We start from the raw sequence: 27,181 nt of genomic DNA, 5'->3' as shown, positions 1-27,181 counted from the left end.
GCCTGTCTCTTGAAAGCTAAGCCAGGTCATGGTACCCTCTGCCCAGTACCCTCTTGTGGCTCCCCTTTTTACTCCAAGGAAAAGCCAAAGGCCTCTCCCAATCTGCCCCTGCAATCTCTCTGACCTCCATCCCATTCATCTTCACTCATCATGCTCCAGCCTCAGTAGCCCCCTCACTGCCCCTAGAGCATGCCTCAGGGCCTTTGCACATGCTGTTCCCTCTTTGTGGAATGCCCTTTCCTTGTGTCCTTCAGGTTTTTGCTCACATGGCACCTTCTTAGAGTGGCCTTCCCAGCATCTTCCTGCACCACCCTCTGTCCCTCCCCCATGCTTCACCTTTTCTCCTCACACCTGTCACCACTCACTAGAATAGGGGCTCCGCTAATGGGGTGGTGCTGTTTTGCTTATTGCTGTTCTCTCGGTGCCTCCATATTTTCCCAGCACATAGTAGGTGCTTCATAAAAGCTTGCTGTTGACTTGGGGTCAGGGATAACAATCACCCAGGAACACTGACAGCACTTTACAATATAATTAAAGTCTGTGCTGGCTCTTGGGAGTGAACCAATGGGGATCAGGCACCTTTTAGGCATTTTATAGCTGCGATAGCAAGTCCAAAAAAACCTCTGCCAGACAAGTGTTGCTGGCCCATCTTAGAGATGAGAAGGCTGAGGTTCAGAGAAGTCTGCGACTTGTCTGCAGTGCCCCAGGCATCTGGGTCTTTCTTCCCTCCAGGGTGGGTGTGAGGATTCAATAAGCCAGGGGGTCAGCTGTAGGAGGCATTGTAAGCGCTGTTTCTCACAGGAGCAATGGGGAAGGAAGGGTCTGATATGTCCTGGAGTAGCACTAGAACTTGGGGCCACATCTTGGGATAGCGGCCAGGGGAGTGTGAGGGAATCAGTGGAACGGCATCGCCGTGCCTTGGTCAGTCACCTCATTTCATCCCTGCATATGCTGGGGGGCTCATCATCTCACTTTCCTCCTGTGGACCAGGGGCCAGAGTGTCAGGGGAGCTGGGGATGATCCAGTGGGGACTTGAATCGGGTCCTCAAGGTCAAGCTCTGGGAAGGGGCTCTGGGCCTCCAGCGCTGATTGCCCCGCCCCAGCACACATACCCACTCCTGCAGCTGGAGAGGTACTCCAGCAGCGTCTTGACCTCTGCCAGTGAGCTTCGCTCTTTCTGCCACTTCTCCTCACCCTCCTCTTCTTCGTCGGAGGCGGCCTGGCCTTCCACTGAGCGGAACAGCTGCCCGTCCACTGCCGGAGAAGCAGGGGCTCAGGCACCAGGAACAAAGGGAGGGAAACCGGGCAGCCCTCCCCAGGGGCAGGTGTGGGTGGGTTGCACAGAGGGGACAGGCTCTGGCACTATCCACCCCTTTTCCAGAGAGCCGCACTCCCACCCTCTCCATGTCCCCACCAGTGAGGCCACCGAGGCTGGTGGGGCCCATCCCCAGGGCCTGGCCCAGGCCCCGAGCTGGCCAGCTGGAGCCCCTCCCTGGGGCTTTTCACAGGGTCCCGGGGAGCAAGAAGCTGTTTCTCTTCTCTGCTTTCTAAGATGACACAACCAGCCAGGGCCTGTCTGCGCTCTCAGAGGTGCATATTATTTCCATGTTAGGGTGTGACCGTCCCAGCCAGGGAGGCCAAGGGGCTGGGGTCAGGGTTCTGCACAGCACAGGCACCAGGGTGAGCCAATTTTCAGCTCTCAGGGAGAGAGAAGGGGCTTCCTTTGCACCTCTACCATTTGGGGGATGTACAGGAAAGGTTGTCATACGTGTGACCCTGTGTGACACCCAGACCAGTGTGGCTGGTTGGGGCCAACATTGACCATCCCCTGTGTCTGATTGGAGTACTTCAGTCGGGTTGTGCATCGGAAACCCCGGGGTTAGGCCGCCCAGTATCAGGCTCTGTGTCTGGGGGAGGGGGAGGGGAAGCCCTCCCTCGGCTCCTCACTCCACCCTAGCCCAGGAGACGCACGAGTCCAGCCTCGTGTGAACCATGATTAGTTCTGCCAAGGCAGGGGACCCAGCGTGAGCTAAGGAGAGCCAGGCCAGAATCAGAGTCAAACCTCCAGGGAAGAGAAATGCCGTCATTCTTCTGGCCTGGGAGGTGGAGGGTGTGGGTCTGGAGCTCGTGGGGGGCTGTCTGGTCAGTCTGAGTGGAGCGCCTTCTGCACAATGGGTGCGCCAGGGAGAAAGCAGGCAAGGCAGCAAGAGGTGACATTCCGTGACACCCTGACTGTGCCTGAAGCTGACTTGGACTTTTTAATTAATCTGAGCCAGTCTGACAGTGACAATAGCCTGATCCTTGTGGACAGATAGTGCCCTGAGCAGCAAAGCTGTGTCCTCCTCCCCCTGCAGGGGGAGAGGAGAATCCTAAGCAGCAGAGCTGAGGTGGTCCTGGGCCTCTGTATTTTTAAGAGGCTCTAGGGTGATCCTGGCCACCTGACAGGTCTGGGAACCATGGACTCAGGTCTCCTGACTTGGGACACCCATCTCTCCAGCCTGACTGCCCCGACGGGGTGGGCTCAGGGCGATTCTGTTTTGTTTCAGTAGTAACTGTGCCAGACCGAACAGAATCAGGGTTGAAGGGACTGGTCCCTGACTTTTTGGTTGTGTGAGCTGCATTCCCAATATTGGCAATTCATTTTCCATCCTGGCAATTTCCTGACACCATGTGTGTACCGATGTTGTGTACGTGCATGTGTGTTTGTGTGTATGTGTGTGTGGCGTCATTGTTGTCACAGTCATTAACACTGTCCAGGTGCCCCAGGCAAGGGTAGGCGAGGGGCTCTGAAGAGGAATGGGAAGGACACCGCCCAGTAGCACCTCCACAGCTGCCCATAACTGAGCCTGGAATGTACCGGGCATGTTCTCAGCCAGCATGGTTCCTCTTTCCACATGATGGTTCCACACCCACCAGGCTCAGGTTCTTAAGACAACGGGCCTCTTTGTGGTCTTCTTAAGGGGGGGAACCATCCAGCCCCTGCTTACACACTTCTGATGACGGGGTGCTTACTCCACCTCAGTTCCCTTGGCACCCAACCCATCCCTGCGTGGGACTAAAAGGAGACAGTTTTTTCGCACACTGAGTTGGAGCCTGTCCGTGGGAACCACCCTCTCCCACTGGATGTCTGTCTATGCTATGCAGCCTGAGGAGGAAGCCCTTGTGGACTTGGGAAGCCCAGCCTCAGCACTCAGGGAGAGAAGGGTTCTGTCTGGAGGCCAGATGGCAGCCTCAGTGCTGACAGGGCCGTGGGACTGGGCCTGGGCACAGCAGACCAGTTGTGAGCCTGGCAGCAAGTCTGAGTGGGGCAGGGACAAACCTTCGTCTAGGGGTTGGCTCCCGGAACCAGAACCGCTGTCTGACTGCCAGGCTCCCTCTGGAGGGCTGTCTGGGCTTCTGGTTCCACTGTCCGGAGGGTCACCTCTCTTGGCTTCCGGCTCTGGGCTGGCTTGTGATGAGATGGGGAGTTGGGTGCCCTCTGACCTGTGGGCAGGGGAGAAGACACAGGTGTTGAGAGAGAGGGGGGGACTCGGCCGGCTTCCCGCAGGAGAGTGTGGGATGTGGACCCACTCTCTTCCGCTGCTTAGACTGCACGGGTAAGCTGTATATGATGGGCCTGAAGAAGACACTGGGTATTCTCTGCGGTTGACCCTACTGGCTCCCTAACACATTAGGCCTGGCATGTTAGAGTCAGCTTTCCATGACACACACTCACTCTCTCAGCACCTTTTGCACTAAAGGCAAAGTCTGAGGAGCCTCTGGAATGGATCTGTGTCTCTTCTAATAAGAAGATCAGCAAAGGAAATCCCTTCCTTCCTGCCTTTGGACATTGTCACGTGGATATGATGTTTGAGGCTATGGCAGCCATCTTGAGACCATGAGGAAATGGCTGAGAGAATTATAGAGTAGTTAAACGAGAGTCCTGTCATCTTTCAGCTGCTGAATTAACTAGTCCTGGAGTTACCTACCTCTGGACTTCTTATTATGGGTGAGGTCTTTTAAAAAGTCTTAATTGTTTCAGTTACTTTTAACTGCATTAAAATTTAAAGTATCTCTCCTCTTTGGGCTTTGGAGAACCTGCTCATCAATCTGTTTTCTTGGTAGTGTAAAGTCCTCACTTTTTGAATATTCACTTTCCATGTCACTGCAGTTACAAAGTCAAGGAAAAAATGAAAATGAATCTATCATAACATGAAAATATTCACTAATGAATTAGCTGCTTGTTAAACTAGTTCTTCCCTCCTCCCTCATTGTGCACCAACATCTCTCTCATCTCTTCAGAATCTCTCATTCCTTATTTCTCTCAGACTATCAGGTGTAACAACCCCAGTACAAAGGGTGTGTAAAATGAAACTGCACAACTTGGAAAAGTCAGGCAGAGGAAGCCACTGAGAACCAAGTGTGGAGAGTGGGACAGATGAGGACATACCTTGGAGTGTTCCAAGAAATAAAGTGTGGCTGCAGAGAAACAGAGTTTCCCTAGGGAGACAAAGGATGTGCTACACTAGTCTAGTAATTGCTATTTAACTGAGTCTGTCATTACCCTGCTGATTCAATCTGTAGAATCATGCCCATAATCACATAAATGTGCTGTAGTGTCTCTACTATAATACAAAAACCAAACCCCAACCAAACAAAATAACCCTCCCCACTATACGGCTTCCCCCAGCTACCACCCCTTTCTCTGTCTCCTATAGAGCAGAGCTTCTTGAAAGAGCTGCCTCTGCTACACATTGCTGTTCCAACCTCAGCTTGTCACCCATCCCTGCTGTGCTACTAGACCCAACGGCGGCTTCTCACTGCTTCTCTCCTTTGGCTGGTGAAGTGAACACTACACTGCATGGTGTACATTTCACAGTGTACATTTCAGAGTGCACACATCATAGTGTACATTTCACAGTGCACACTTCGTAGAGCATATTTCATGAATACTACTACACAGAGAGCAGTGAGTTCTAAATTACTCTCTCACCTGGTCACTTTCTTCCGGTGGCTTCCAGGAGTGCCTCCCTCCCTGGTACTCCTCCTTGTCTACTTTGCTAGTTCCTCCTCTTCATCCCTATGCCTCTGTGCTGGCTGCTGTGCCCTCAGACTCCACCTGAGAACTTCTTTCTATCCATTCACTCTATAAGGGGTCTCAGCCAGTGCTGTGACCTTAAGCGCTGATGACTTCCAAACGTACCTCCGGCCTGGCTTCAGGGATCCAGTGTTCTGACAACCTCACCCAGCTTAACTGCTGCCTTGGGGTCTCCACCTGGATGTCCCACAGGCATCGCAGATGCCGTGTCTTTGTCTGCTCCTTCTGCTTCCCCTTAGTGAAAAGCGCCACCACCCACCTGGCCACCCAAAGTGGAGGTCATAGGTGAGAACGGACAGTCTGACCCATCACTCAGTGCCCAGCCCACGGGTGCTGCAGGGAGGCTGCTCAGCAAAGGGCCGTGGTGTCATGCTATTTTGTGGCCGCTCCCTTGCCTGGGTTTGTGCAGATGTGGACAGAAGTGAGAAGGAGGAAGGGGGAAGAAGGAGTGCCACCCCTGCCCTCGGGGGACCTCTGGGTGGAAGGGAGCCCAGAGTCTTCACTCTTCAAGGCCATGCCCACTGGACTCAGGGCCAGACCCTCACATAGGCAAGGAGGGCGCTGGGCCCACAGAGCAGGGAGGGTGTCCTAGAGGACCTGGGGACTTGTGGTTGAGTAGAATAAAAGAGGTTTGAGTGGAGGAATAAAGGCAGCAGGTGTGTTTGGAGACAGATGGGGGCCGGCAGGGCTAGAGACGAGGACTCACAGCAGTTCAGAAGGGGCTGAACAGACCCTGATTGGGTACCCCAACTTTGGGCTGGGCTTCTGTGTGCTATTTTGGGTCCTGCTCCTCCCCTGGACTTACGAGACTGGTAGCTCTCAAAGGAAGAGAAGGTTAAGTCAAAGAGGGTGGGGAGCCAGCAGGGATCTGGACCTGGGTCTTTCTTCCAAAGCCTGATCTTGTTCTGTTGCTGCATCCCTTGTGTCACCAGGCCTTGGAAAGTCTCACATATTATAAATGGTGGAAGTCAGCGGAGCTTTGCAGGTATTAGGTTGAACCCTATGGAATTGCTGGCTTTTGCTGCTTTTTGACCTGCAAAAGGGGAATTTAAAATGGTTCAATCTGATCCGATAGGACATGTTTGTATAATGTTTCTTGATTCAGGAGTGATTATCCTGGTTTGTGAAAGGCTTTGTTAGAATTTTCTGGCCTAAGGGCTGCCTGGTTTGCTTAGTCGGTGGAACATGTGACTTTTGATCTTGGAGTAGTGAGTTTGAGGTACCTGTTGGATGTAGAGATTACTTAGGTATAAAAATCTTATAGAAAAAGAGAAAAGGATTTTCTGGGCCTAGAAATCTGACCGCTATCGGCAGTAAGACTGGACCACATGGCAGAGGTTTAAGTAGGGTTTCCCATAAGAATGGGTCCCTGAGGGTTGGGGGAGGAGATGGAACTACCTGGGTACGAGGCAGAGGGTCACTGTGGCCCTGCTGAATGATCTCGTAACCTGAAGGTCCAGCCTCCTTACAAACGTCAGCCCCAAGGTCACGGAGCTGACGCTGCATCACCTTACATCTCTCCTCTCCCCCTACTCCCGGGCCATCAGCACTTGCTACCATGGCCATTTTCTGGAAGACAGCTCCAATCCTGCTCCAAAGCCCTCTGTGGCTTCCCATGGCCAACTAGAGAAGCCCAGATCCTCTGATACTCCAGCCCCTCCATGGAGGAGTTTCTGAAGTTGCAAAGCAAAGATCCCAAGGAAGAAAGAACACATTTCACTCAGGAGGGCCCTGTGGGTGCAGAGAAGTCCCTCTGCTCTCTTCCCACCCCCAGTGCTGCCCCTCCAATCCCCACTGCGGTGCCAAAGGGAGTGGAGGTCAGCTCTGGCCCTATCTCTCTTCCTTCAAAATGCTCTCTGCAGCCAACAGGAAGAACTCCAGTGTCCTAACACACCACCGAGGGTCCTTCGAGATCTGACCCACCCCTCCAGCCTGATCGCTGGTGATGAACACTGGGCACAGCACAGCCAGGTGCACCTAACCTCCTGTGTGTCACCCTCGGGGCCTTTGCACATGACAAGCACAGCTAATACCTATATGGCCTTACTGTGTGCCGGACATTGTACTGTTCTGAGTATTTTGTGCCAACTCATCTAGCCTCCCCAGCAACTCTAAGGAGGAATGATTCTTCTTGCTGCCATTTTACAGATGAGGAAACTGAGATGCAGAGAACAGAGTAATTGGCCCCAGATCACATAGATTCCTTTGTCTTCAGTGTGCACACCCAACTTAGGAAGCTCTGTCTGGAAAATCCTACTGGCCCTTCACTCTCCCCTCTCTAATGCACATCCCACATCCTCCCCTGTCTCTCGAATGGACTCCCAGAGTTCACATGCTCTCAGGTGTCCTGTTAGGATCTGTGTCCCTCATCCGATTGGGATTTCCTCTGGGCGTACAGCACAGGGACAGAGGGGTCCAGTAAAAACTGATTGAATGAAACCACTGATAATAGTGGGGGTGAAGAAGAAGAAGGGCAGGTAAGGCCTGGACCAATCCAGAGTTTGGATGGGGATCCCAGGGGATGGGGAACACTTGGGTGGGGAACAATCTTAGATTGTTACAGAAGGGACAGAGAGGAGAGCATTCAATTTGAAGCCACAAGATCCAGGTGGAGTCCCAGCTCCAATGAGCTTTACCCGTGGCTCAGGGCTAACCTCCCTGCCCACGTCACTGAGGAGCGGACCCTCAAAGTGGAAGGATGAGGTCAAGTTTCCTAAACCACAGACATTTTTAAAAAATATTTTATTCATTTATTTGACAGAGAGAGTGAGATCACAAGTAGGCAGAGAGGCAGGCAGAGAGAGAGGGAAGCAGACTTCCTGCTGAGCAGAGAGCCCAATGCGGGGCTTGATCCCAGGACCCTGAGATTGAGATCATGACCTGAGCCGAAGGCAGAGGCTTAACCCACTGAGCAACCCAGGCATCCCCAACCACTGACATTTTTGATCACCGACCCTCTTGCTTACTGTATGGATTTCCTTTAATAGGAAACATTATTACTAGTAGTGAAAAACCAATATATTGTCATGCATAGAAAGTAACCAGAAAAATACGTAAAACAACAAAAAAACAAAGTGAGTCCATTATAGCTAGGCCTTCTTTTCTGTCTGCTCCTGACCCTGAAGCTGTTCTTTCTCCCTTAAAATGGGGGTTAGTCCTGTGAGGACCTAGAGATTCGCCAGTTCCAAACCAGGACTGAGAAGGCGCAGCGCCCTTGCTCCATGCCTCCCCCGCCTGGGAACCCTTCCGCGCCTCTATGCCACTCTCCTTTGGGAGCCCTGGAGGAACTGGGGGAAGAGGGGACTCCTGTGACTGCAGAGGTGCCTGTCACTCAGCAGGCATTAGAGAAGGTTCTGGGGGAAAAGGTGGGCCCTGGAGGCTGCCCACTGTCCCCTCGCAGACTCACTCCCAGACGGGCCTGAGTCCTCGTGTGCGGTCGGGTGTTGTCTCCAGCTGGTCACATCTGTGCACTGCCTGGAGCCTGGGGTGAACCTCTAATGTCTCCCTCCTGTCAGAGGCTGACGGCCACAGCTGGCCACCAGCCCAGTGGCTTGCACAATCTGACAAAGGCCAGATGTAGCCCTTCCTCCTTTCCTCCAGTCCTGCAATTCCTGGCCCTTGGCTTCTGGATCTCCAGTGGACAGACTCCCCACTTCTTGGGATCTGGCATGGCGGAAAGGGGTTGGGGGAGCCGCCAAATCTGGGTTTTGCCCCACAGGACTGTGGCTTTACAGTGTGACCCCCTCCCCAGCCTTCATTCCATTTTCCCATTCACTCATCAGGAAACACAGAGGGGCCCTGAGTCCCGTGAAGAAAAACAAGATGGCCGGCTGAGGAGGAATGCCTGTGTCCGCCGGCCTTCGTTATGCCGCGTCCCAGTGAGTCTGCATGTCTTCCTAGCCATCTGCCTGCCCATCTGCTGACCTATCTGTCCATCCATCCGTCCATCCATATATCTATCCATCCAAATACATTTTCTTAGCCCGTATTCACAATGGAGTTTTATATTTCCATTTGTCTTCCAACCACGGGAAGCTCCTGCCTTCACCAGCATTTGAGGCCATTTGAGATGATGCCCAGATGAACAGCAGCGTGTGTGTGTTTTAAATAGCTAAGCATTTATTTTTAATATGTATTAAAAAACAATTAGCCTTATTTCACTTAGCATGGGTTCCATTTGAACCCATGAGACTGTTAATCTCAGGAAACAAACTGAGGGTTGCTGGGTGGTTGGGGGGTAGGGTTAGGGTGTCTGGGTGATGGACCTTGGGGAGGGTATGTGCTATGGTGAGTGCTATGAACTGTGTAAGACTGATGATTGCCCCTGTACCCCTGGGGCAAATAATAAATTATTTGTTAATAAAAAAAAAAGAAAAAAAAACAATTAGCAAACACAGAAAACAATTTTAGTTTTACCTGTATGATAATGATATACCCTTCTTTTATTTTTATTTTTTATTTTTAAAAGATTTTATTTATTTGAGAGAGAGCGTGAGCAGAGGGGGAGGGGCAGCGAGAGAGGGAGAAGCAGGCTCCCCACTGAGCAGGGAGCTGGACATGGGGCTCCATCCCAGGACCCTGAGATCATGACCTGAGCCAAACGGAGACACTTAACCAACTGAGCCACCCAGGTGCCCCAATATACCCTTCTTTTAAATAAGTTTATTTAAGTAAAAAGAGTGATATTATTTAAGGAAAAATGTTAATCAAATAATAGTACAGGTGCGATGCAGGATTCTATCCCAGGACCCTGGGATCATGAACTGAGCCAAAGGCAGACGCTTAACGACTGAGCCACCCAGGTGTCTCTAGGCACCCTATTTTTATAGTGGATATTTTAGAATATCCCGGTGTGATCCCAAAATGATCTGGATAAATAATATACCTAATCTTCCCAAATATTTTAAAACAATTAATGTGAGGCTCTAACAGTGATCTAAAGTAAAAAGGGACTTTATGATATATATTTCAATATGTAAATATTATGACATGATATTTTTAGATGTTTAAACCTATTCAACAGGGCTAAGGTTTTTTTTAATTGAAGTGTTATTAACATGCAACATTATCTTAGTTTCTGGTGTCCAATATGGTGATTATACATTGCGCTTGGCTTAGCCGCGGCGTGGCTACCACCTGTCACCCTACAGCCCTATGACAATACCACTGGCTACCTTCCCTATGCTGTGTCATTCATCTCCTTGACTCACTCATTCCATAACTGGAAGCCTGTATCTCCCACTCCCTTTCACCCATTTGCCCATCCCCCAACTCCTTCCCCTCTGGCAACTATCAGCTTGCCCTCTATTATGGATCTGTTTCTGCTTTTTTTTTTTTTTTTTTAAGATTTTTTTAAGAAAGATTTTATTTATTTATTTGTCAGAGAGAGAGCAGAAGCAGAGAGAGAAGCAGGCTCCCTGCTGACAAGGACTCGATCCTAGGACCCTGGAATCATGACTTGAGCTGAAGGCAGTGGCTTAACCAACTACACCACCCAGGCGCCCCTTTTTCTGTTGTTGTTAAAATGACTGTTTGAATTTGACACTAGGAAGGTAATATTCAATTGCATATTGTTGACATTCTTTTCCTATGTTTGACATTTTGAAATAAGGACTAAGAAAATATATTTGGATGGATGGACAGATGGATGGATATAGAGGCAAATGGACAGGCAGATAGATGGATAGATAGATATGTAGACTCACTGGGACACAGCACAATGAATGTCAGGGGACATAGGCATTGCTTATCAGCTGGGTTAAGCACAAGTGTGATATGGTTCTAAAATGGTGAGCAACTCTTGGAAAATTCAAACAATTCAAAACAAAGTATAACCTTCCCACTACTCACACAGCATTGCATTCTTGGAAAATCCATTGTGCTTTAAAACTATGCAAACAAATTGTATTTTTCTAGGTAAAGCAGAGTTAGATTCTAGTCTTAGATCAGGGTAGTGAAAGCAAGTTTTTCGTAGAAGGAACGCCCAGGGACATCTGGAAGTCGTGGGAGGTACAGGGCAATCCTGGGCCGCACAGGACCTGTGCGGAGCCTCATATCCCAAGTGTCAGGAACCCTAGTCACTGAGACACTCCCTCCACACAAGTTCCCAGCATGTCAAGGGGGGAGACATACCCTGTGTAAGCTCTGTCCCTGATCCTCTGTTCTAGCCTCATGCCCCCAATGGTTTTGGCAGCCTCCACCCAAACCTAGCTCTAGGCTGCCTCGTTGGGGGGACTGTGAGGTGCCCGACTGATGGATTTGGACTTGGGGCTGCCAGGTCAGCCGCCAGGGCCGTGCCCAGGCCCTGGGGAAATCCCCAGGATCTGCACCTGCCAGGACCCACTGGCATCCTGGCCCCTTCCCCATGTGGCCTCTGGGCTCTCCCAGAGCCATGCAGGATTGGGGATGGGCTTGTATCTGTTTACTCCTGGGCCAACCTCTCAATCAAGGGGTGCCCTCATCAAGTCCCTTGCCCAAGTCACTGAGACTCGGCCTCCCCAGCTTTCAAATGGGGACATTGCCCCCACTCATGGACGAGAGCTGGGGCTAAGTGAGGCAACCACATGCCTGGAACACAGTAGACACACTATTCTTGTTGGTTCCCATCCTCTGTTCCCAAATGCCTCCTCCTGTAATCATTTTGTTTTCTGAAAACCTTGAATAAATGCTTGAGTGCAGGGATAGGCCCACAGTTTCTTTTTCTTTTCTTTTTTTTTTTTTTTTTTAAAGATTTTATTTATTTATTTGACAGACAGAGAGATTACAAGTGGGCAGAGAGGCAGGCTCAGAGAGAGGGAGAAGCAGCCTCCCTGCTGAGCAGAGAGACCAATGCGGGGCTCAATCCCAGGATCCTGAGATCATGACCTGAGCCAAAGGCAGAGGCTTAACCCACTGAGCTACCCAGGCACCCCAGGCCCACAGTTTCTTAATCTGATCTGTTCCGTTGAATATGGCAGCCGCTAGTCACCCTGGGCTACTGAAGTTTAAATTAATTACAGGGAAATGAAACCAAAGATTCAGTTCCTCACCCATGCTAGCAACATGGTAAGTACTCAGTAACCACATGGGGCTCACGGCTACCGTATTGGACAGTGCCGAGGTAGACCATTTCCATCATCACAGAAAGTTCTGCTGGACAGCACTGAGATCATGTTAAAAGGTAAAAGGGGAAGTTATAGTTCAGAGTCATTTTATCTGGAACTGTAATGGTCACTTGTAAGCCTCCTATTCGATTCACTATTATGTTCATGCAGTGACAAATCTGCTGAAGTTGTAATTATCTGAACCTAGAACTTGACTCTGCTGTAGCGTAAACACAAAAATATATCACGAGTGAGGTTCCTGCCATAATCCCAGCACATCCCTCTCCACATGGAGAAAACCCAGCCTGGGTCCCTGCCTATACCACCCGAAGGGGTGTGGCCTCGATAGAGACCAAAATTGAAGGGCAGAATTGAAATAGAACATAGAGCAGAATGAATGACCTTGAAATGCGGTATGGGGGACAGCTCAAATCAAAACTCAAAAGCAAAATCACAAGGCCCAAAGCATTTGGTGAACCACATTACATCAGAGAAGACATGGGAGCCCGCTGGTGTCCCCTGGCCACATTCTCTCTAAGTCCCCTGCAACCCGGGAATTCCTCCCCGGGGTATATTTTCTGGGGGGAAGTTTCCATGGCCGTCTGCAAGGGGGCATGGTGGAGGGTGTACATCAGTGTCACCTGCAGATGTGGGAGCTCGACGCAGCTCTGGGATTGGGTGTCTGCCTCTGGGACTGGGTGGGAGACTCGCCAGGAGGAGAAGCAGAGGACAGACATGCACATACCCAGTGCCCGCGAAACACACGGCACTGAGCTAAGAATACAAGAGACAGAGTGAGGCCTAGAACGCTGTGCCAAGATGGACACAGGACATAGACACAAAACCACACATTTTGCAAGGACACGACAAGAAAAAACACGGAACAATACGAGAATGGTCGTCTATAGGACAGATAGGGTAAGGGCAAGAAAAGGGGGAAAAAAATCCATTCCTACCCCTGCTCCAACCCAAGTCTCCCATTCAGAATACACAAGTTCCCAAGTGTCAGAATAAATGTCCACCAACGACCAGCATAGAAGTTGGAGGACATTATCATTTCACACAGGGGCTGGCCAATGTTTCCCGGAGAGGGCCACGTAGTGAATATTTCGGGCTTGGCAGCCCATGTGGTCACTGTTGCAATGACTCAGGGCTGCCTTTCTGGTGCAAAAGCAGCTACAGATAATACAGAAAGGAATGAACATGACAGTGTTCCAGCAAAACTTTATTTACGGGTCCTGAAATTTGAAGTTCATGAAATTCTTCTGTGCCAGGAATATTGTTCCTTTCTGGAGTTTTCCCAGCCACTTTTAAAAGGTTAAAATCAGAGTTTGCACCAGATGCAAAAACAGGCCCGGTGCTAGATTTGGCCCATGGGCCATAATTTGCAAACCCCTGATTTTTTTTTAAAGATCTTATTTATTTATTCGACAGACAGAGATCACAAGTAGGCAGAGAGGCAGGCAGAGAGAGAAGGGGAAGTAGGCTCCCTGCTGAGCCTGATTGGGGCTTGATCCCGGGACCTTGAGACCATGACCTGAGCCGAAGGTAGAGGCTTTAACCCACTGAGCCACCCAGGTGCCCCTACGAACCCCTGATTTAACTGATGGCTTTTGTCCTCAGTGCATAGACTCTAGTCCAGGGAAAACAGGTTTAATCAGTGTGGCGGACTGAAGTCTCACCTTTGTTCCTAAGGCCAGCCAGCCAGTACCTTCTGGATTTGCTAAGAGCCCTGAGTGAGGATATGGAGCAAAGCAACTATCTGTCTGGAAGGGGCCACGGAGCCATGCTGAGGGGAACACAGTCTGTCTGTCCGTCTGGGTCAGCAGGAGGGAGAGATGTTTGTAGCTGACAGGCGAAGGGGGTGGGCGGCTGACAGTGTATGGGATGCGCATTCACACGCAGGTGCAGGCTCACTTGAGCTCACAGGTGGCGTCTGATGGCATGGGACCTGAGTGCCCAGATTGGCTGGGTCTGCCCTGCCTTGCTTTTGGCCCGAGTCTGGCCCTCCAACCTGCACATTGACTGTATTGACCCTTGACACCCTCCCAAAGAATTCTCTTCCTGCTTCAGTGAGCCCGTGTCATGCCCTGTTGTTTGTGACACGGACCCCTGGCTGGTATGGCCTGGAGCAACTCATGTTCACTTTTCTAAACTTCACCTTTCTTTCCAAAGAAACGTCTTACCGTGGTGTGCACCGTGGTTACTGCAGGGTGGGCAGAATTTCTAGGAATGACTCAAGGTTCCACACCCTAATCTCTGCAGTCTGTGAACTTGGGGAGGTGTCATTCTCGTGATGGTGTTACATTATGTGGTACAGCTGATCTCAAGGGGGTAATTGTTCCCATCTAGTCACATGAGTCCCTTTAAAAACAGAGCTCTAGGGGTGCCGGGGTGGCTTAGTCAGTTAAGTGTCTGCCTTCGGCTCAGATCATGATCCCAGGGTCCTGGGATCGAGCCCCGTGTTGGACTCCCTACTCCATGGGGAGCCTGCTTCTCCCTCTTCTTCTGCCCCTCCCCCTGGTCACACTCTCACTCTCTTAAATAAATAAAAAATCTTAAAAAAAAAAGAAAACAAAAAGAGAGAGCTCTCTTGGTTGGCACAAGAAAGGTCATCAGGGAGAGCTGAAGCATGAGAAGGACTGGGGTCCTTGTTAGCTGGAAGGTGAGTGAGGTCACATGAAGAGGAGTGTGGAGTGTGACCCCAGAGCTGACAGCCATCAAGGAGATGGGGATCTCAGTCCTACAACTGAAAGGAACCTAATTCTGCCCACACCTGAGTTTGGAAACACATTCTTCCCCTGAGCCTCCACACCTGGCCAATGACACTGATTTCAGCCTCCGGAGAGCCTAGGGAGAACGGAGCCAAGCCTGCCTGGACTTCTGGCCTACACCCTGTGAGTTCGTAAGTGGGTGTTATTTTAAGCCACTAAGTTTGTGGTAGTTTGTTATAGTTGCATAGAAACCAAACACAGTTGCACAAACAGACACACCCCTCTGCCTTGATGGCGCACACAGCCTCAATTACTCTTTCAAGCACAGAGTGGCCACGTGCTTCTAGAGAAGAGATCTGATTGGTCTGTGCTGATCATGATGATTCCTTCCCTTTACCAAGGATTGGTTTAGGGATAGGCGTGTGATGTGCCTCTGGCCAATGAGAGGGGAGGGGAAAGTCTTCCTGGATGATCTCTGGGAAAAGGGAAGTCCAAGGAGGAAGTTACGTTTCTGTCTGTGGATGTGGCAGTGATACCTGAGGCCATGGCAGCCAGATTGTGACCATGAGGGGCATTTGCTGACAGGTGAAGATGACAAACTGAGGATGACAGTGTGGGAGGATGAAGAACTCTGTCCTGGCCCAGGGCACCTGGGTGACTCAGTTGGTTAAGCACCCAACTCTTGATTTCGGCTAGGTCATGATCTCAGGGTTGTGAGATTGAGCCCTGCACCAGGCTCAGCAGAGAATCTGCTTGAGACTCTCTCCCCCTCCCTCTCCCTCTGCTGCTCTCCCCCTCCCACAGCGTGCTCTCTTCCTCTCTAAAATAAATAAGTTAAAATCAAAAGAAAAAAAACCTATAAGCATCTTTGCAGACATCAGAGTTGCAAAGAAACTGCTTTCCCCTGGGCTTCTCATTCACGATCATCAGTGTCCTTAAGATTTAAGCTGTTTGAAATGGGATTTTCTTTTCTCTCTCTCTCTCTTTTTAAGATTCTATTTATTTATTTGAAAGAGAGAAGGTACAAATGGTGGGGAGAGATGGAGAGAGAAACAGGCTCCCCACTAAGCAGAGAGCCCAGTGAGGGGCTTGATCCCAGGACCCTGGGATCATGATCTGAGCCAAAGGCAGACGGTGAACCGACTGAGCCACCAAGGCACCCCTGGAGTTGGATTTTCTGTTTCCTGCAGCGTAAAGCATCGTTACTGAAAATGGCTCACAGCACTGCTTGGGGGTTAAATGAGATTGTGTACGGAAGTCCTTAGCACGGTGTCTTGTGCCCAGCAGGAACTCAGAAATGCTGGCCTGTGTTCTTGGGGCTGCTTCCTTCAGCCTCAGCCCTGGGGTGAGTCCGTGTCCAGATGCAGAAGCGGGGCCAGTGGGGAATACTCATCTGTGTCTATGTGTCTAGCTATAGCACTGTCTCAAGGGCCTTATCACAAGGAAGTAGCTTCTGTGATGACAGGCTGGCTCAACCAATATGCCATCCATAGGAGGGGGAGGTCACAGGCAGGCTGGTCACAGGCAGAACCCCTTCTCTTTTGCAGAGGAGTCCACCGTCTTGCTTTAAAGGCCTTTCAAATGATGAAAATGGGCCCACCCAGACTATCCAGGATACTCTCCCTTACTGTGAGTCAGCTGATGATGGGCTTAAATAACATTAGCAAAATGTCTTCACAGCAAGTGTAGATTCCTGTTTGGACAACTTGAGGCTGTCACCAAGGGATACCTCAAGGTGACCCAACAGAAGACCATCACCACTTGACCCCCCAACAGACCACCCCCTAACACAGCCCCTGTCCCCCACCCTCACCCCCTACCCCGGCTCAGTTTTATAGAATGGATGGAAAGTGTCACTTGTGTTTGCTTCTCTTTCTGCTTTCAGCCACCAACCCACTCATGTGTTCTGTGAGCTCTGGGAAGCCGCAGGGTAGACAGGACACCCAGAGCCCGGGCAGGGCCTGCTTAGGGGACCCGGAGCGGGGGGAGGAAGCTGCCAGGCAGGGGGCCAGGCAGTGAAGCCTGCCCCGGAGCGCCTGGGGTCTTGTGCACCGGGCTTCCTTGACTGCCTGGCGTTTCCTGAGTGAAGCCTCCCTCCCAGGAGCAGGAAACAGAGACTAGCATGTGAAAACAAGAGAACAACAGTAGGAAGAAGAGCTTGAGAGGGGGGCTATGAAGGGTGAGCTGAAAATAAATCATGAAGAAGGGAGCCTTCAGGCCTGGGAAGCGCTTCTCCATGGCCCCTCATCTCTGGCTGCCACTCGCCTCTATGGGGTGGGTGACAGGTGCAAGGGGACCCAGCGGGGGCTCGATGCTGCCACTGGGGAGTCCCCAGAGGCATCTCCCAGGCTGGCTGCTCGTTCCATCCTGTGATTCATCGGACAGACACATTAGTGAGCCTGCTGCTGCCCTGGGTGCGAGAGATCCCGCCCTCAGCCACAGAACAGCCCTGACCTCGTGGAATTTACCTTCCCCTGGGGGACGCAGATATGAATGATGTCATCACAAAAGTACATTAAGGACAGAAAAGGCCAGGGGCTGTGAGAGACAGCAGAGGCACAAACTGGATGGAGCCAGGGCCTCTGAAAAAGCAAGCCCTGGCGAAGGAGACCGGCAGCGTGGACGTGGGCTAGGTGTGGCAGGCCTGACAGCAGGCAGGAACTGAATGCCAGAGGCGCAGAGTGGAAGACGCTAGGGCTGGATCCATGGACAGTGGCCAGATCATGCAGGGCTACTACAGTGACTGTGAGGAGGCCAATGTTTATTCTAAGGACAACAGGAAGCTACGGGGTTAGATGTGGGTTTAGAAAAGCTCCTTCCCACCCCCAGCCACTTCGTGGCCGGCAGACTGGTGGGGAGCTAGGGAAAGCCATCACATCCGGGCTGGTCCTGGCCCAGTGGGTGGCGGGTGCAGCTGGGTGCAGCTGGCGGGGAGCAGGTGGGTTGGAGACATGGCAGGACTCAGAGGGGTGGGCTCTGAGATCCCAGCTCAGATAGCTCCTCAAGGAAGCCTCCTGCCACGGACTGAATTCATATGGAGTCCTCCCCATCCCCCACCCAGCATTTCAGAGAGTGACTGTGTTTGGAGACAGGGTATTTACAGAGGTGATCAAGTTCAAATGAGGTCACTGGGGAGGCCCTAATTCAATCTGACTCGTGTCTTTATAGGAAGAGGACCTTAGGACACAGACACACCCAGCTGGAGGGCTATGCGAGGACACAGGGAGAGGACAGCCATCTGCACGCCCAGGAGAGAGGCCGGGAACACATTCTCCCACAGAGCCCCCAGAAGGATCCAACCCTGCTGACCCTTGGCTCCAGGACTTCCGGCCTCCAGAACCATGAGACAATCCATGTCTGTTTAAGCCAGCCATCCCATGGTACTCGTCCTGCAGCCAAGTTAACTAATACACTTCCCTGAGGGCCACAGTCAAGCAGCCTCCCCTACCTCACCCATTCCCCCTCATTCATCCTCTTTACTGTCTCCCCCAGTGAGGAGGTCCATCCCATGAGGGCAGAGACTTTGTCTTGGTCATGGCGGCCAACCCAGCATCGGCACTCTCTGGGGATGTGACAAAATTTGGGTGAATCAAGAAAAGTCAGTAGTTATTTCTGACAGAAATTGTGAAGAGACTACATGAAGAATCTCTATCCCCCACTCTCACTGGGTCTCTCACTGCTGTTGGCCCCAAGCTTCTCTAGCTCACCTCAGTCCTCTCAGAAGAGTCCCCACTGCCCCCCATTCAGAGCAGAGCAGGGGAAACCCCAGATGTTTCTGATAGTCCATGCACTTGCCAGTCAGGAGGAAACCCTTGTCTTTCCTGGGCTTAGCCCTCTGCTGGGCTCAGTGGCAGCAGGGACAGAAAAGAAGGGCGCTGGGTACCATCATTGCCTGCAAGAAGCTTCCAGTCTAGGGAGAATCCACCTTATACCATGTGACCCAGACCTGGTCAATCACAGAAATTGGTCCAGAGTATTTACACGACCCCTCTTGGACCAGTCTGCACATTCCATGTCCCTGGTGTCAGTGCTTGGTTCAAGGATGGGCATAATCATGTCAGGATAATCAAAGCTAATCTAAGGGTTTTGTTGGAACTACTAGAAAGGAAAAGCTCTTTCTCTTGGGGATGATTGGGAGGATGGGAGCTCATCCTGTGTTGGCAGCTGTCTGCTCCCATATAGGAAGAATGTCTGAACGTGGAGCCAACTAGAGGAAAGCAGAGATAAGAGATAGACTCCATGTGTCATTGTTTGGGCTCCTAGATGCAGCCATGCCTGAAGCTATACTCTCAAGCTTATGAGTAGATAACACCCCCCTACCTTTCAAGATTTATTTAGTTATTTTGAGAGAGAGGGGAAGAGAGAGAGGGAGAGAGAATCTACAGCAGACTCCCCACTGAGTGCAGAGCCTGACACAGAGCTGCATCTCAGGATTCTGAGATCATGGCCTGAGCTGAAACCAAGAGTCAGACGCTCAAGTAACTGAGCCATCCAGATGCTCCAATGCCCCCTGACTTTAAAATTTAAGCAGTTTGGCTTTTCTTTCAGTCATTAGCAACAAGTTTCCAATATAATACAGTGGTCCCTCTACCTTGAAAAAAGTGTACATTTATTTCTCACTGTTTCCTCTACACAAGGGCACCATGATTATCTATATCGCAGGCCATCCCAACAGAACGTCCCAGAGACCATGGTGCTGCTTCCTCATGTGCTCCAGAGTTTCTCTGGCTTGGGCCTCCGGCAGAGGCCATCTCTAGCCCCCAAAACTTGAGCAATGGCAGGATCCTGGTTCCGGAGCAATGAGGCACAGGAGGCCTCCTCACAGACACGGGCCTCTTCTTCCAATGTTGCCTCATGGGTAGGCAGTACATTCTTATGTGGATGGACCACTCTAGAGGAAGGGAGCCATCCACATGTACCAGGACCTCTGACTTTCTAGAACATCAAGATACGACGTTACACAACAGACACCCCAAACACTCTCAACATCTGGCTCTGAGGCCCAAACGTCCGCTCTTTCATTTGCCCTGTGCTGGGTGCCATGTTACAGCCTTTATATTTCTTTGGATTTTTGCTTCCAGAAAGGAAGTTCCCTGGCCGGACGTTTGCTGGTTTTGTCTGACCTGCGTCCTTCTTCTGTCTCCTGGCGACAGCCCCCTCATGGCCTTGTGGAGCGGCCCCGCCCCCATCTTCCCCAGACTGCAGGGTGGAGGGCGCGTTCTGGCCCTGGTCCCACGGAGTATGCCAGCACCTTGCCTCAGGCACCCTAGCCCTGGATCTGTCACCCAGGCTGGGTCAGCCGGCCCTCTTCCCTGGGACTTTATGCACAGGTACTGGAAAGCAGTAGGTTGGGTCACCAAATTTGAAAAGCAGTGAATCTGGGGTCACGGCAGCCATGTTCCCTACCATGTGGAGCAGGAATGAGTAAAGCCAAGTGGGGACAGGCTGAGATACATGACGCATGGAGTGTGCTGGTGGCACGGGGCTTTCGGTCTGCTCCAGAGTATGGAGTGGATGCATGAATGCCCCCCCACAGATGAGAGGTCTCCCGCCGCAAGTGGGCCAACCCCTGACAGCGACATCTGTGAGTGCTAAGTATGTGCCAGGCACAATGTGAAGTGCTTTTTAGATCCCATTTAATTCTTGCCTCATGATGTAGGCCCTAAAATGAACCCCATTTTCCAGGTGAGGAAACTAAGGCACAAACAGGTTGAGTCAGAGTTTCCCAAGAAGTATCAAGGCACCAAAAGAAATAGAGAGCATATCAAGGTAAGTAGAGAAGGCAGATCATGGCCAAGGGCAACCTGTCCAGCCCCTCAGGCCACCCTGGGTCCTATGTGTGGCTGGCTCTGACCTGAGGACCCTGGTCCACTTGGAAACCATCTGCAGGCCCCAGGACCCCACCTGGCTTGAACCTGGACAAAGTGGGACTCGAAAGCTGGGGATCGCAGAGCCCATCCCCTAATCTAACCCCAGAGACACAGGAACTGAAGCTTGTTCTGAACCCCCCAAAGAAGGCAGCACAGACAGCCTCAGACTCTGGGACATTTGAGGGCTGTGCCCTCTCCTACCAGGTGGCCTTTGGCAGATCACTGTCCCTCTGTGTCTCCAGCTTCCTCTCTGAAGGCCACATCTGCTGCACACATTAGCTGATACAGTCCCTCCCACTGGTAGGGGCACAAAGCCCCAGACCCTGGGCTGTCAGCCAGAAGTGTGGGCTCAGCTCTGTCCTCAGAGAAATCCAGCTGGGGACATGCACTTGAATGAGGTTTGACCTCTCTGGGAGATACTACTAATCAATGAACGCCATGGTTCCTCTGCCGAGCTGTCTCCATTCTTGGGGCTGAGAAGGCCTGTCTCATTCTCTGGGCCCTTCTGGCCCTCTGTGCCCCCGCTCTGGCCACGATGTTCATGTAGACATCCACTAGTGGTTTCTGGGCAGGTTTTGCTTTTCTGGCCAGAAAAGAACAAGATGTCACCCTTCTTTCTGCCTTCCTTAGGGTTGTGGAGCCACTCCCGGACTTCTAGGTGAGGTGTGGACAAGGAACCCCCAATATATTCAAACCACTGTTAGGTGAGTTCTCAGCAGCTTGTAGCTGAAAACTGATAAATCCAGCACTAGGGACAACTTCCCAGCTGCCCGCAGCATGGTGCCCTTCCACAGGTGTGGTGTGACCGCCCTTGTGCAATGCCGGGTCAGAGTGTATGACCTGTGGACGATGTGGCAAGAGGCTTCAGGGAGGTAGTACAAAATTGTACCTGGAGACTGAATTGAGATCCGGGTGGTGTGGCTTGCTAAGGACGGCTTTGCAAACTCTGGCTGCAGTTTCAGAGGGAGGTAGCTGGGGGTTAAAAGGTCTGGTGACCCTCCCCTCCTCCCCCAACTCAAGGCTTCATGTGCTTTGGTGGGACCCCGACCAGTCGGGAGAAACCACTCACGGAACACTGTCCACCCACCTTGGGCCATGCCTGGTGGTATCCTGAAATGGGCTCCTCTGAATCTGTCATCATAAACACAACCCGTGTAAGAATCATGAGGCAGGATGCTCACCCTCTGACCTCTGAGGTCTGAGCTCTCAGTCTATTCCATGCTTTTCTAGCATGCCCACAATAATATTGGAGTGCAGAAGGCTCTGTCTTGGAATAGAGAAGAGCAGGCATGAGGCTCCCCCCAGCTCCTGGCAAGGCCTCCAGGTATGGGGCTGGTGGCCCATCCCTTCTCAGGTGCTGGAGGTCAGGCCTGTGTCCTCTCCCTCTGGACCCAGATACATCCTCGTCACCTGCCTCCTTGCCTCTAGTCATCCCTCCTGCCTGATCTGTCCTCCACATGCAGCCAGAGGGAAGCTCAATCTGTGAAACTCAAATCTGATTACTTTGCTTCTTGCATAAGTCCTTCTCTATCTCCCTCATTGTCCGGGGTAAAGGCCACATGTTTGGCCTGGTGCTCAGATTCTTTGCCACCCCCTGCCTGCCTCCCAGCTTCTGTTCCTGCCACTTTCCACTTTGAACTCTTTACCACAGTACATCTCCCTCTTCCCAGGAGGCACCAGGGCCCTTCACATCTCCAAGCCTTTGTATTCACAGCAACCTGCCTTTACAATGCCTGAGAAAACTCCTACTCATCCTTCAGCACCCATCTTGGATGATGGCATTCCCCCAAGAGATGTCCTGACCCCTAGCCAGTCATTCATGCCTCCTCTGTGCTTGTCTACACTCTGCAACTTTGTTAGCATCCTGCCTACAACCACTGAAACTGTCCGTTGTTTGCTAGGGGTCTCCACAGATAGAAGGCTCTCTAGGGGCTGGACTCTGCCAATATTAACAATACCAGCCACCACAGCCTTTACTAATGATGGGGGGTACTGTGATGAGGGATCAATAATACTAATTTTCAATATTTATTAAGCATTCTCTCAGTGCTAGGTACTTTATACAGATTAGCATTCTGAATCGTCATACACACTAGGAAGTGGATATTATCAGTAGTAGTAACATTCTCATCATCCCCATTTTACAGATGAGAAACCAAGGCTCATGAAATGAGAATAATTTGCTGCAGGCCACACTCCCAGGGCTGCTGCCACTTCCGGCTCCTACACCCCACTATGTCCCCATGTCTCACTGGATATTCACCCCAAGACCCAAAGGAAGAGGACCTCACGCCTACTTGGTGGGTGAGGAGGCTAGCGCTAATAGAGAGAAAGGGAAGGGCCCAAGGCCCCACCGGAAATATGTGGAAGAGCTGGGATTCAAACCCCCGTCAGGCTGGGCCTCCTGAGCCCACGCCCCCACCCGCCATGCCTGTCTGTGTAGGGTCTCAGGCCAGAGCGTGCAGCTGAACCGAACTGAGTGCCTGACCCGAACTGCCCCTTTGTGAGCCCCGGGTATTGTCCCTGAGAGAAAGGCCTCTGTTCCCACCAGCGGCCACCCACTAATGGACTTCCAAGACTAATGGAATCCATGACCAGACTCCTCCCAGCTCCAGATGGTGCCCCATGCCCCTGCTTGCCTCCCTCCCCCGACCTGCTGACTCGGCCCCTCCCCCCACCCAAGGTCAGGCTGGACTGCTGCACTGGGGCAGAAGAAAGGAGGTGTGCCTCCAACAGCCTCATCTTTGTGTCCCCTACTGGCGGTGGCGGTGGCAGGCCAAATGAGCTGTCCTCCTACCCGCAGGGCCGCCCCCCATCAGGCCTTTTCATCTTTCCCTCCCAGACAACAAAGCCACAGAGGCCAGGCGGAGGCCCCTCCTCCCTGCTCCAGCTGAGCTGGGTTTTTCAGTCTTTTTCTGTGAGTTTGAGCCCAGCCCCAGCCCAATGGTGGTGGCCTCAGGCTGCCTGTCCAGGTGTCCTGGAGGCCCGGCTGTCCCTCAGTGCAGAGATGGGACAGGCAGATGGCCGACACCCCGGAGCTTCCAGAGACGGTGGAGATGCCCACAAACCCCCAGTCGCCCCAGTCAAGGGCAGCTCCTCCAAGAGCACCACTCCCTTTGAAGCAGGGTCTGTCGGCCAGACCACTTGCTCAGGGCTCACCTTGTGCTGGGGTCCCGTATGCCCACCCCCTCCTCACCAAGATGGGTGTGAGGTCAGTGTCCAGCTGTAGGCTCATGCCTCCATTCATTCGCCACCTTACTGTGAGTCCGGGGCTGCATGCTGGCCCAGAGAAATGCCAACACAGGCTACTGTGGGGAGGATGCAGGCCCCTATGGCCAGCCCAAAGCGTTCAGCACCCTGGGAAAGCCAACTTTGAGATAAGCCTGTTCTGTGTCTTACCAGACTTCCTCCTGGGGCCTCCACCATCTGGAGAGTCTCCAGTGGCCCCAGGTGGCCTGTTTTTTGAGACAAGAGAAGGGAGTTAGGCCACAGGCTCCAGGCATGTGTTGTTTAACACACATGGGCTAGGCTCCTCCTTGATTCTCCTGGGAGGAGCTCAGTCCCAGAGTTCAGTGGGGCTGACTGTGGCTCCAGGAATGGGTATGTGACTAAGGTTTGGCCAATCAGAACGTCAAATTGTCTTGGCCACCCCGATGTGTTCAGGGATGAACCTGTTTCTAAGCTGTTCAATAATTTCCAGTTACAGACGTTCAGTGGGACAGCTCAGATGAGAGATGATCTTTCTACTGGACTCAGAGCTTTGAACAGATAAGCATCCCAAAGGCTACCAGGGGGAAGAACTTCCCTGAGAGCAAAGCAGAGCTTCTATATTCTGGTGACATTATTTGAGTACCTGGATCCAGCCATGCCTGAAGCTGGATAGCTACTCTTTCTTTTTGAATCCAAGTCAGGTAGAGACAGGCTTTCAGGCACTCATCTAAGAGAGATGGCTAATAAGGAGAAAGAGAAAACAGAGAAGAGACAGGTGGAAAGTGGCTGGGTATAGTTTGGGAAAAGTAACAGTGAAACACCCCTGTTAGATGTGGGGTCAAATGACATCTTATGAATCATGATGTCAACTGTTCATATAAAACTATCATTGTAATGTAATCTGTACCCTTTCCCCACCACCCCGCCCAAAGCATCAGTAAGGTCTCCTGTGCTCAAAAATGTGTTGGGAGGAGAGACAATTTTGTGGGATTAGAAGAAGAGACTAAATCCAGCTGTGGGAAGCGGGAGCCCAGAGGCTGATGGAACAGGTGATCCTTCCTAGCCAACTGGGCTGGGTCAGGTGAGCCCCTCAGTTTTTGCCTGGTTTCAAGAGGCCTGAAGAGCACTTTATTCCTGGAATACTTCTATATGGTCTGGGACTCCCACAGCTGGGGCCCGCTGCACCCAGCACATTTGTGTCCTAACATGCGTGTTCATGACTTGCTTTCCTCAGGTCCCAGAAGAGCCTCCGAGGGCAATGGGCACATCTGTCCCATTCCTGGTCACCCGAGGTATCCACTTTCTCCATGGAAGCTGCATACGAAATGTGGAACTAAGAAGTGAGTATCCCTATTGCTTAAATATTTACTGTCCGTTCTCTTATGTTCCTGGCCAGGATGGTGCATCGAGGTACTAGGGAAGGTTCCCTTTCCACGTACAAATACAGAGAAGTACTGGACAAAGTATAACCATTTAAAAGAATACAGAGCCAAGGGGCACAGTGGCTCAGTCGTTGAACGTCTGCCTTTGGCTCAGGTCATGATCCCAGGGGTTCTGGGATCCAGCCCCGTGTTGGGCTCCCTGTTCGGGGGGGAGCCTGCTTCTCCCTCTCCTGATATTTGTACTCTGTCCTCTCATTCTCTCTCTCTCTCTCAAATAAATAAATAAATAAATAAATACACCTTAAAAAAAAAAAAAAAAAGAAGGCAGAGCCAAGGTCAAGAACAAGGAGGAAAGACCTCCAGCTTGCATGGGATGCAGGAGATAGACCTGAAATGCCCAGAGAGGGGTCAAGACTGGGGTTCTAATGCCCAATGAGGATAGGTACCAAAGACCTGCCTGGTGAGTTCATACAAGGAGGCTCTAGCATGAAGCTGGGGGCCCTCCAGGAGCTGTCTCATCCAGGAACAGAGGTGAGAGAAACCCTACTTACTGGCCTTGGGTTGGTACGGAGCTGGTGCGGAGCTCAGTTTCTCCCGATGTAGTTATGAAACTTGAAGCCAAGAAATGAAATTAGAAACTGCTCTAGAATCAGGCCCTGGTGGGACAGCTCTGGACGGAATTCCACAGCCTTGGTGATGGGTGGATTCTACAGGATCATGGCTTCTGCCAAAGAAGGAGGGGCTCGCTGTGGACGATCACAATAGCACACGGAGAACTAGTCATGATCGCAGAAAGAGCAGAGATGAAACACCAGGGAGAGCTCAGATGTCACAGCAATCCCAAAGAGACTGGAAAAGAAGAATGTTTAAACGGGAAAGAGTTGAAGAACGGGAGAGAAACCACAACACGAGGACTGGGAGGGACGGAAAAGAATGTCCGGTTTTGAAAAAGAAATACGTCGAAGTCCAGGAAATGAGCAAGGGAGGCTTTGAGATATTATTTAAAGGTGATGGCAGAGAAGGGGAAAGGACGTTTTTTCGGAGTTGGGAGACTCCCCAGGGTGCCGAAACAGCCAAGTGTTGGTTAGGAGACCACCCCCAGGGCTCTGTTCCCTCATTTGAAAAAAGGTGGCATAAAACCAGCCTCCAAGTGTTATGAGATCAGAGCGGGTCAGTTTCTGTGACATGGCTGGAAAAGTGTGTCAGGTCATTCATTCTAACCAAATGGCTTCAAGCTGTCATTCCCAGGAGGGATTTTAGTCCTTGCATGGTTTTCCCCCCAAAGATACATCTGCAGAACACCTGGAGGCATTTGAGAGTGAGGTCACTTAAGAGGGCGTGCTGGGGCTCTAGTCTTTGGGGTGTGGTGCATCTTCCAACCCCCAGCTCCTCTAGACTGCAGGCCCAATGGGTCAGGCCACGGAGGGAGGGCTCTCAGCTTAACAAACAGGGGACATCTGAGTTCCAGCCCCTCTGCAGGCTGTGAAAGGTCCTGCAGGTGTTTTAGGGGGAGGGCTGGAGTGAGGAAGTCGGGGAGGACTTGTGCACTGTTGCCATGCTGGCCTGGGGTATATGGCTTTGGGCTCTTTGGGCTGAGGTCTGGATTCTGGCTTGTCACTTGCTGTGCCACACCAGCAAGTTGCTTCCTCTCTGGCCTTGGCTTTCTCGTCTGCGAAGTGCAGATCATGATACCTTTCTCTTAGGCCAATTGAGGGGCTCCTTTGAGCAAATGTGGGGAAAGGGTCTGGCATCATGCCTGGTACACAGGTGATGCCCAGTGCATGTCCTTGGCTGTTCTGAGCCCTCCCCATCCTCTCTTCAAAGAAGGGGAGCTTTGGGGCAAGTC

The 27,181-nt window shown here is 51.6% G+C and overlaps 1 protein-coding gene and 1 long non-coding RNA gene across 2 annotated transcripts in view; one reads left to right on the top strand and one right to left on the bottom strand.

Annotated features, from left to right (window-relative positions):
• The window catches only part of EFCC1 (EF-hand and coiled-coil domain containing 1), a gene marked incomplete at its 5' end in the record, with an annotated part of 40,929 nt that overhangs the window by 8,408 nt on the left and 5,340 nt on the right, over positions 1-27,181 (bottom strand). The window contains 2 exons of the mRNA XM_032341138.1: positions 1,113-1,254; positions 3,320-3,483. Of these exons, the coding sequence (XP_032197029.1) occupies positions 1,113-1,254; positions 3,320-3,483 (306 nt within the window). The remainder of the gene's footprint in view (positions 1-1,112; positions 1,255-3,319; positions 3,484-27,181) is intronic.
• On the top strand, positions 17,715-25,288 carry LOC116584946. Its single transcript, XR_004283398.1, has 3 exons — positions 17,715-18,253; positions 21,374-21,447; positions 25,188-25,288. It is a non-coding gene; the product is annotated as an uncharacterized LOC116584946 (long non-coding RNA).

This window comes from Mustela erminea, chromosome 1 (assembly GCF_009829155.1).
Source record: "Mustela erminea isolate mMusErm1 chromosome 1, mMusErm1.Pri, whole genome shotgun sequence".
In the NCBI taxonomy this organism is placed as follows: domain Eukaryota; kingdom Metazoa; phylum Chordata; class Mammalia; order Carnivora; family Mustelidae; genus Mustela; species Mustela erminea.
Note: the sequence above shows the minus strand (reverse complement) of the source record. Positions and strands in the feature narration are given on the sequence as shown.